This window comes from Haliotis rubra, unplaced genomic scaffold, assembly GCF_003918875.1.
Source record: "Haliotis rubra isolate DU_JTF1 unplaced genomic scaffold, ASM391887v1 Scf1, whole genome shotgun sequence".
Classification (NCBI taxonomy): Eukaryota; Metazoa; Mollusca; class Gastropoda; order Lepetellida; family Haliotidae; genus Haliotis; species Haliotis rubra.
Window position 1 is genome coordinate 8,087,223 of NW_025764891.1, and position 10,935 is coordinate 8,098,157.

General features: G+C 39.4%; 1 protein-coding gene across 1 annotated transcript in view; it reads right to left on the reverse strand.

Moving 5' to 3' along the window:
• The window catches only part of LOC124289576, a 36,839-nt gene extending 28,670 nt beyond the window's left edge, over window positions 1–8,169 (reverse strand). The window contains exons 1-2 of the mRNA XM_046726183.1: window positions 8,005–8,169; window positions 5,829–6,195 (exon numbers count right to left, since the gene is read on the reverse strand). Of these exons, the coding sequence (XP_046582139.1) occupies window positions 5,829–6,195; window positions 8,005–8,014 (377 nt within the window). The 5' untranslated portion in view covers window positions 8,015–8,169. The remainder of the gene's footprint in view (window positions 1–5,828; window positions 6,196–8,004) is intronic.
• Between the last annotated feature and the right edge of the window lie 2,766 nt (window positions 8,170–10,935).

The window sequence follows — 10,935 nt, forward strand, 5'->3', positions numbered from 1 at the left end:
ATGGAAAACTGTCTGTGAAGGTGACAACCCTTATGGAAATACTGTCTGTGAAGCTGACATCCCTTATGGAAATACTGTTTGTGGAGGTGACAACCCTTATGGAAATACTGTCTGTGGAGGTGACAACCCTTATGGAAATACTGTCAGTGAAGGTGACAACCCTTATGGAAATACAGTCTGTGAAGGTGACAACCCTTATGGAAATACTGTATGTGGAGGTGACAACCCTTATGGAAATACTGTCTGTGAAGGTGACAACCCTTATGGAAATACTGTCTGTGGAGGTGACAACCCTTATGGAAATACTGTCTGTGAAGGCGACAACTCTTATGGAAATACTGTCTGTGATGACATGAGAAGTGATAAGTTCTTTCCATGTGTATACGCAATCTCTGTTAAAATTTTCCGGTTGTATTATAAAAAATATTTTCAGTATCAGATAGTGAGTTGGCTTTTACGCCGCTTTAAATTCAGCAATGTTTCCAGCCAAAAAACCCGGCGAGGGATACCAGAAATGGGCGTCACACATTGTACCCATGTGGGGAACCGAACCCGGGCCTTCGGCGTAACGAGCGAACGCTTTAACCAGTAGGCTACCCCACCGCCCCCAGTATCAGATAGTGATGATACCATGCGCACATGAAATGTCCCACCGGTGGCAGTGTCATAAACAAATGCAAAGGCTTGTCAACTGTTTACATGAAAAAAACACGGGAACGTATGGTAGAACTCAGAATAGGGTTGGTTGTAGGGCTGCGCAATATAACCGGTTTACCGGTATATACCGGTTCAGATATGAAACCGGTTTACCGGAAACCGATACGTATTGCGATACGTTGATCGAAAACCGGTATTTTGACATGCATTCGGAAAACTTTGTAACACTCGAAAATCTTCGGATATTTCCGTTTTTTTACACCGGAAGCCATGCGCGTGTTGTAAAATGGTCACCCCCAACAACGAACAATTTATTGTGGTTCCAAATACTAGGGCAAAGGCATCGGTAAGGCAGCATTTTGGGTTGAAAAAGTTCAATGAAGATGGAACTATTGGTCAGAGTAAAGCGGTATGTAGAATATGCAATGGTAAAGTAGATTTTATTAAAGCTTAATCAAGCATAGTGATTTTGTTGTATTTTTGCTTTATAAATCAAGCATTAACGTCCTGCAATATTTAAGAAATACAATTCGCTCTACCACCATGTATAGTGTAATAAAACATACTTTCGCCCTGAACTATTATAGTTAAAGTACGAAAACGCTTGCGTCCGAGTGCTTTAACGTTATAATAGTTCAGGGCGAAAGTGTGCTTTATTACACTATACATGGTGGTAGAGCGAACTGTATTTCTTTTCTAAGATGCCAAATTTAATTCTTTCTAAAGATAATTACGAATAATCTTAGGCAGAAAACAAACGACGGTGTCGGTGACCTAAATTAAGAATCCTCGCACAGGGCTAACTGGCGCGCTGTTCTATTGATGTGTCTGACCCCTACGTTAAGACGAACGTTACCAGAAAAAATGATAACAGTTTGATGACGGTTTACGTTCGGATTAAATATCTTCTCTGAATTATTTTAATTACATCTGTCATTAACGTAAACCATGTGGGGCAATATGAACGTCGCATTTCTACTACCAACGTAAGTTTAGATCAGTACATCCAGATGAAGCTGAGTAGTCAAGCGACATTCCACGATTGCATTGTGGGAATGTAAACATTGCGAACGTTACCGTGTCGCTGAAAACTTGTGAGTCGAAATGACACATTTTAACCGTCGTAAAACATAAACGTAATGTTTCCACCAGTGATGTTAGCTGCGTGAAGCAGCTGCAAACCAAGAAACGGGATGCAACGGAGTAGTTTACTGTAGGAGGCTGTACGAGGCGATGGCAGCTGACATGCATCGTGACGTCGCTTACATTGTGACGTAATGTAAAATGGTTCGATTACGAGGGGGCACACTAGAATGGCGCAGTGACGGGATAACGTCATTCAATTGTTACGTCATCAAAAAACTATACCTTTATTGTCTGATAATGTATTTTTTTTTCGATTGTTCTAACCGCTAGGCATCTTAGAAATAGACCGATCCAGTCTGTCACTCAAAACTGGCGCATGCGTCAATCAGCAGGCCGGGCGCGCTGTGTGGATTTGTCAGATTTATTTCCGGGGTCAAACGATGCCTCCGAAGCGATGTGCTTTGAATTATGCCATTTACACTCGCTATATCTATTACATATTGCTGTGATTTGATGTGTACCTTTACCAAAACCATTACGATCAAGACAAAAAAATTGAGGCGGATCTAGGAATGCGATAGGCCTAACGAGCAGTTAAATGTCGGCACCGTCGTTCACGAAATCTACGTCTGCTCGAAGGTGAGAATTTACACGAATTTACACACTTTCGCACATGTGCAAAAGCATTACCAATAGATGACAATAAATAGCAGTTTAGGATTTTGAAAGTGTTATAAACACGGACAATTCTTGTAACTACAAAATTGTTTTTGCTTCACGTTTTTAGTCACTACTGGGCATTGAGTTGGTACACCATAAACCTGAAATGACACAGGCGAGAAAGCCGTGACACAACGTAAACAAATCTGACAGCGAGCTGATTTCGGTTAGGGTCGACCGAAATAGCAACACTTGTTACATTAAAGAACAATGTGGTGGATATGGTTGCTTTCGCGATTAGAAATTCTTAAATTTGTCACACATTTTAGGATGTTTTAAAGTTTCAAAAGCACAATCTGAAGGCCTGTACACAGTAGAGTATATGTTGATAGTGCAAAATATTCGAGGAGTAACATTTTTTTATCCAAACGGAAATATTGTCAGTGTCAGCAGTTGCCTATCACGCAATATCCAAACATCAAAATTAATTCAAATAAGTGTCTATAAAACCATGTCTTAAATATTTCAGAATTTCTATGAAGAGATGGGACCTTGAATTGATGTAGCTTACTCCATGTGGATCGGAGACGAAAACTATGTGAGAAGAATAGTGACTTTCTGGAATATCGGACGGAGTGAAATATAAGTTTATTTCCTAACTATGAGAACATTATTTGTTTTGATTTTTTGTCACAGCATAATTTTTTTACATGTAGGGTGGGGTGGGGGTACATTGGTACATTTTTAACATAGTTCTGTCATTTTAATTATAATTCACTGGAAATGATAGCAAGGTATGTTTTAAGAATCTTGCCTCCTTCAGGAAACGTGGAAAGGTAATAAAATAGATAATAATCCAATCAATTATAAATAATTACTTAATTGACTCACATATCAGATTCATGTGAATTTAAGGCAGAACTTGGCAAACAAACACTATATACATATCATGGCTGAACAATCACTTGGTACTAAGATAGCTAGTTTGTTTTAAGATATATTTGGTCTTTAAATAATATGTTTACTAATAAGATTATTCAGAGAGTGATCACTAGTATCATCACTCATAATAAAGTTATTTCAACATCCAGAGAATTTTAAAAAACAAACAAAGGCTATACGTGTTGTTCACAACCTGGCATTATTCAGTCTTGGAACCAAATAACTTACAGATTTCTAAGTTGACTGTTCATGTATCTGGAATGGATATTGAAACATATATTCAACCCCGATTTCATGTAATACTTCTTAGAAATCATCAGCTTTTGAGGAGGTTACCAATATTTGAAGACTGAGCCAAAGTAGTGTTTATGGGGATGTTGGTTTGGACAAATTGTTCAAGGTTTGTTGATGCTTATTTGGAAAATAAGCTTAAATTCATATTAAATTGCACACTGGTTTAGTTGCAGGAGGTGAAAGCTTCAGGACATTTTCATGTATGTTTTCCTAAACTTTTGTTATGACTTTTACCAAAATTTTAAGCAACTTTAATATAATTTTGATGACACTAGTAAGTATCTCAGAAAAGGAAATAGATCAGAATTAGTGTTATGTCCCTAAGGGATATGGTCTCAGATCTAATAAAACAAAGATTATCATTGTAACGTTTAAGAAGCAATAATGTCAATATGCAATTTTATTGACAAACAGCTTTAAACTATGAATATATTCTTTGCCTCTTATTTACATTAGTAGTTAGCAGTTAAATATATCTGAAGAAAAAGCAGTATATTTGTATGTTGTGTAACATTCTATTTCAATGCTAGTTAATTGTTCGGATAACTGTGGATCCTCTGTTCAAAGATTTTGCACCACACGTTTCCTATTTATGGAAGATGTGTCAGGGTACAGGTGCAGACTGTATCTTGGATTGTTTGTGTTTATGGTGGTGTGACATACCTGTAGATAAATGCTGGCAGTTCATGAAGTCCATTATAGTGGAGGTTTGTAGATTAGGATTCCACAACAAAGTACACATAGAAAAATAAATTGGAAAGGGTTATTAAAAAATTGGATTTCCTTATATTCAGTGTCATTTTAAGATGGTGTACTGATTTTGAAGAGAGAAATTTTACTGAGAATAGCTGCAGATTAGCTGCTGAATATTTGCTTCTGGGTATGTCCAGATACATCCATGGAAACATACTGTGTTAACAGGTCCACGTTTTCCAGATAATATATACAGACAAACAAGGTGGACGAAGTAGTAGACGGGATACTGTTTTCCTGCGTTGTTACTTGAAAGGTAGAAACCCATGTTTTCACAAACTTCTAATTTAACTAAATTTGAACAACGGATATATATAAAGGTGGCACGCGCAGTTTTGACAATCTTTTTATAGATACCGAAACGATCTGCAACTTGAACATGTGGTTGTGTTCACGGTTTTTATAATATTACGATGGGATTTTTTTAGAAAAAGCACCAAACAACATAATTCAGTTACCTTTCCCCTGCTAATATCTTAGACGAACGTGAATTGCCGGATAGATTATTTGGTAGAAAATACGCTTCCCAATCTCAGCAGCTGGCTGAGACGATTTTTCATCGGGCATGTAGATCTAACTACATTTTCACTCGCCAATTATACAACCTGTCAACTAAAATATATTGAAAATAAAATATGTATAACTTTCCTTTTTAAATATCATTCACAAACGGCGGATACCAAAGTACAACAAACAGAATTCATCAACAACATTCGCAATCACGTACGTTTCGCCGGCGGTGACGCCATTGTGATTAGTCAGTAGTTGTCCCCCCTAACGTCAAAAACGAAGTGGGCGGGGCTTATCGGCCGGGACTGGATCGGTCTATTGCAATACATATCGCAATACATGCTTTCGCATCGCAATATATCGCAATATGAAAATTCTTTGCAATACCCACCCCTAGTTGGTTGGCTGGTTGTTTAACACCACTGCACTGGCGGCCGTCTGTAAATAATCGAGTCTGGACCAGACAACCCAGTGATCAACAGCATGAGCATCGATCTACGCAACTGGGATACGATGACATATGGCATCCAAGTCAGCGAGCCTGACCACCTAATCCCGTTAGTCGCCTCTTACGACAAGCATGGGTTACTGAAGACCAATTCACACCCTGATCTTCACGGGTTCGAAACAGGGAATTGAATTGGAGATCATTTTCTTCAATAATCATTTGGAAATCTCCTTTACATATCTGTCATAATAATGCTTTGAAAGCTTTACAGAGGGATTCAACGTTGTAACCTTGATCGAATCGAACATATTCTGAATAAGAGTCATGTGAGGCTCTTTGAAATTTTGATAATCAAATCTTGAAACAATTTTTATACAAACACTGTAAATGACGGGAAACCCCACTCACGCATTCAGAGTGTAAGTCGAAAGCAGGACTATTCAAACACGTTTATATCTGCGAAAATGTTTTAGCTCACTTGCACCATGACAGAAGAACGGCGACTATAGTCGAATCATCAGCTGTTTTGTTCCCGTTTCCTTGCAATAAACATCTGGACCAGGCTGGCATCTTTGGCTTCACCGGCGGGGCGTCGGTGACGGTGTTGTTGACAGTGTCTTGCTCCACCGGCGGGGCGTCGGTGACGGTGTTGTTGACAGTGTCTGTGACGTTGCTGGCGTCAGTTAAGGGGTCAAGAATGAAGTCCGTGGTGTCGGGGTTGACAATGGTGCTGATAAGGCTGACATTGGTGTTACTTGAGACAGTAGTGACGTCAGTCGTCACAGACAGAACGACGACAGAACAAAGTGATAACACCGTGGCGACGACGACACCAACGACGGAAACTGAAAAGTATATTATATACTCTTTATAAGACTATTTGTGTCCGTAGTCGAATAGTGAACAATTGTTAAGGGTGTCAATATTTGGGCCACATTGCCTGGCAAAAGAAAGTGTCGGCCTACACTTAAATATTGGATTGATTAAAAGAAAGTTTACAGCTGTTATCGAAACGCTCGTAAAATACCGCGTTTATTGTTGTTGGCAGCTTTTATGCGGCTCGTTAATTGGAGTGACCCTTAGCTTTGTAAAATTTCAAACTCTTCCAATTAGGGCGTGATACTTTCGTTACCCTCCGAGTATTATAGAGTTCGCTGTAAGGAGCTTGTTTACAGGGATGTCCACACTCCGGCGAAGTGATGACTTAGCATAACATCACTGCCGCAGGCTAATTTGCATATCACGTGACCAGACTTTTTCTCTTGCTTGTAAATAAACGCACATATACGTAAATAAGAGACTGACCTTATGCAAGCTTTTCGGTGCGCTCTTCATATTGTTTTACATTATTATATATATATTCTTCTACAAATGCGACAGTCAGATTCATAACAATACATATTTATACATCATAGAGCTTCGATGACAACACGTGGAACCGTATAACCTATGTAAACAAAGGATCGCTAGGCAAATAGTGTTACACGTTTTTGGATATTTTCTCTGTGAAAGAACCATTCTATAACAAGAAGATTAAGTAGATGTGTAGTCTCGTCAAAAATGAAAGCGTTAAAAAATATATACAATGGACTGTGCAAGATATGAGGAATCGTCATATCTCTCTGACCTGTTAGAGGTACTATGCTGGTACCTCTTCCGTTTTCCGGAAAAGACTAATAGGGCCTGTAAGTCTTGCGATTCGCTACTTCCGGTACTAAGCTGGATCCAGGCTCCCTCTGCGCGCGCCAACCTGCGATATGCAAGACGGGGCCCAGCTTACTTCCGGTACCAAATTTCCGGTGACAAGCGTATATTCAAGAACCAGTTCTGGTTCCAAATCGCGCGACAGCAAAATATATCTTTAGTAGACCGGACCAAGTTTACAACAATGCTTGACTGTCAGAGTTGTTCACAGTTGTAATAGTTGGCTAATTTGGGGATGATTTCTTTAGATCGGAAACTTGTTATTCCTGCAAGGACTATCGGTTCCTTACTGTCAACTGACAACCATGAGACCATTCGAAAAGGTATGAAACTTTGTTTGTCACCGGAAGTACTAAGGTCTAGCGAAGTGCCGTGATCTACTTACGGGCCCTATTGACCATTATTGAACGATATCCGAACATCGATCTGAAACCGGTTATGCCTTATCACTATGGACAGTATTTTGTGAACAATTTAATATGATTCCTATGTTTATCTCTTTGGCACAAAACACTACATCTACACTTAAGTGAAATGAAATTAGTATATTTGTAACAGGTAATGCAGGTCTTTGACGTTTTCCACCAACGGGCAAACTAATAAACCAAGAAACATATTCAGGGTGAAATGGGATGAAAACCCAAATTACAGCTTGAGATTTCGTGAAAGTCTAGTGAGTGAATTTATTTTTTACGCCGCTTTAAGCAATGTTCCCACAATATCACGACGGCGGACACCAGAAATGGCCTTCACACATATATAGGGAATCGAACCAGGGACTTCGCCTTGACGAGCAAACGCTTCTACCACTAGACTACCCCGCCCACCCTCTGGAAAGGTCACAACTCTGCACAACCAATTGCTGCACCTAACACTCAACCAGAATAGTCAAAATAAAAATGTAAAAAATGTAAAATATAGCATATTTCAGTGAACAAAACGTCACTTACCTATCCCCATGTCTTAATGAAGCTGACCAGAGGGCAATGAATTTGATGAGCTAGAGATCCCGGGACAAATCACTTTGTCCAAATCAGTCCAGTCAGATGTTACATGTTGTGTTCCAGTCCCTTTGAAACCATGCTAGGCAGTGTGTGGCTTAATTTGTTAATGGCACGCAGCAGTCATGGTGCCCTGAGGCTTAGGTGGCAGTTTGACACGAGGAAAGAAATATTGCATGCAGGTTTAATTAATTAATGTATTATTATGTGCTGTCCTCTCCCACACAGAAACAGGTACGTCACGGACGTCGTAAGTATAAACAGGATCCTTCACATAGTTTTTATTTACCTGTATGATGTGGCATGAACGTTTATGGTTTAAGAAAATACGTTGTCAGTTGGTTTATAAATGATAATTATACAGGGAAGTTACATGTTACACTTCAATCCCCCATTCTCACACACACGCACACGTACGCGCACACACAAGATTGTATCAAAACACATTGATTTAAACCAGGTACATTTACGAGCCCTCGAAGAGGTTTGACACCTTAAAAGACTTCCTGAAACGAACGCCAAAAATATACTGGACAAAATAAGTTAGGGATATTGGTATTTTTATGATTGATATTTTATCAATGTGTCAATGAATAAATAGATCATTATTCATAATTTCAAAATTTACATATATCCCTAACTATTTTTGTCCAGTATACATTCTGTCTGATGGGTGCGACGTTTGTTGTCTGTTGTCTGTTGTGTCAAGCAGACACGACGACTTTTGCTATAAAATACACAAAAACAACATTCACTCAGTCGTTCAATCATTTACTCTGAAGCAGTGGCAGCTTCTTTGAGAAAAGTGAAACACAATTTGGGAATTCGTATTCTGTAATCATCCTTCATCAGATGAGCTAGTCACGTTAACGTTGCAAGTTTAGTTTACCCGATCGCCGAAATAAGTGAGTGTATGAGATATTCCAGCAATATCACGGCCGGAGACACGCGAAATGGGCTTCACACATTTTACCCATGTGAGCCGCGACGAGCGAACGCTTTAACCACTAGGCTACCGCCCCGATGACATAGTGCTTCCCGAATGACCCGTGAAGATCCGGGTTAGAATTGATCTCATTTGAACATCTTGATATAACTGACTTCAAAAAGACCTACATGTATTTGTTTTACAAAAATATTACTTTAATTTAAGCTGTATTGGGCACTTACATCTGCATTACAAATATTACACCGGTATGTGAAATGTATGTTAATACAGTGGAAGCCCTCTAAACCGGCAGCTCTCCAATCCGGTCCCAACGAATGCCGGTTTAGAGGGCTTCCACTGTAATGTATTAGTTGTATATTTATCGTACACACTGAGTAGCTGCAGATGCTGTTACAGTTGCTGCTCTCTGTGGGGATCTCATTCGTGAAGGTCCGGGTTAGAATTGATCTTCAGTAACCCATGCTTGTCGTAAAAGGCGACTAACGGGATCGGGCGGTCAGGCTCGCTGACTTGGTTGATACATGTCATCGTATCCCAATTGTGCAGATCGATGCTCATGCTGTTGTTCACTGGATTGTCTCAACCAGATCCGTGTGCATCAAACATAGCTGATTTCCCTCCCATGTACTGTTCACAAATACACACTGCGTATATTACTAGTAGATCAGCCAGAGTTCTCCAGGTAATATTCTGAAGATAGGAACTAAGACTTCACTTTATGTAGCGATTCGCGAAACCTTAAAGTCACGAGTCAATATTCTCCAGGAACATGTAAAGCTAATAATTGCGAGAAGCACTCATAAAATATTATGGACACGTCTCATCCTATGTTTCCAAAGGGGTTATTATGAAACAGTGAGTGAGTGAGTATGGTTTTAAGCAGCTTTGGGCAATATTCCAGCAATATCATGGCGGGGGACACTAGAAATGTGCTTCACACATTGTAACCATGTGGGGAATCGAACCCGGCGTGACAAGCCAACGCTTTAACCACTAGGCTACCCCACCGCCCCTTAAAGAAATATAATGAAACTTAACATCTGCCACAGATACATATTACCGGTCTCGGTCCACCATTGCACGTACTGCCCTATGTGAACATACTGCTTTATAGATAATGCGGGAAATATTTAACTGCTTGATTGAAATTATTTTGTATAATATTTCAGGTTGCAGTTTCATAATGTTATAAAACAACCCCAAGAGAACATGCAAAATCAAATCCTCATGTTTAATGTCTGAAACAACTGGAATGGTGCGTCTTGAATTAGGTTCTGTTATAATTCTGCCTCCACTCAGATAAAATAAATATCTCAGGCTCACCATCATCATCATCATCATCATCATCATCACCACCATCATCATCTGAAATTGCACCTAAGCCTTGACTGCAAACAAATAACACACCACTGAACGTAGTACCTTCTAAGAGAAATACATCGATTACTACATTTAAAATAATCAAAAACAGGAAATGAACAATTTTAATGACTTTATATTATTACAATCACATATATTTTACCATTAAATTCCATATATGCAATAATTCCTTTGTAGCAGTCTGATTTGTGGTAGACAACGGACTTCATAGCGCATACTTCGTAACGCTGACCTGCTATGAGAGGGCAATCAAGTAAATCGTGACATCCATGACAACATCATGCGCACGCATGACCGCCGACTGGGATCCTGGCTAATACCTCAGCAGTATTTATCTGTACTGGTGCTGTAAGTAGATGCGCGGAACGGTGACGTGTGAAGATATAGACGGAAACGTGCATTAAAAATGTAACTGTTTGGCTTCTACAAGTTGTGTTTCCTTGCAGTGTGACATAAGTATCTGGATTAAATGCAAATCTTATGAAACTCGCATACTGAGTATGTCATCCTTTGAAGTTAGATCAGATTAAACGGATTACACTCTATTAATA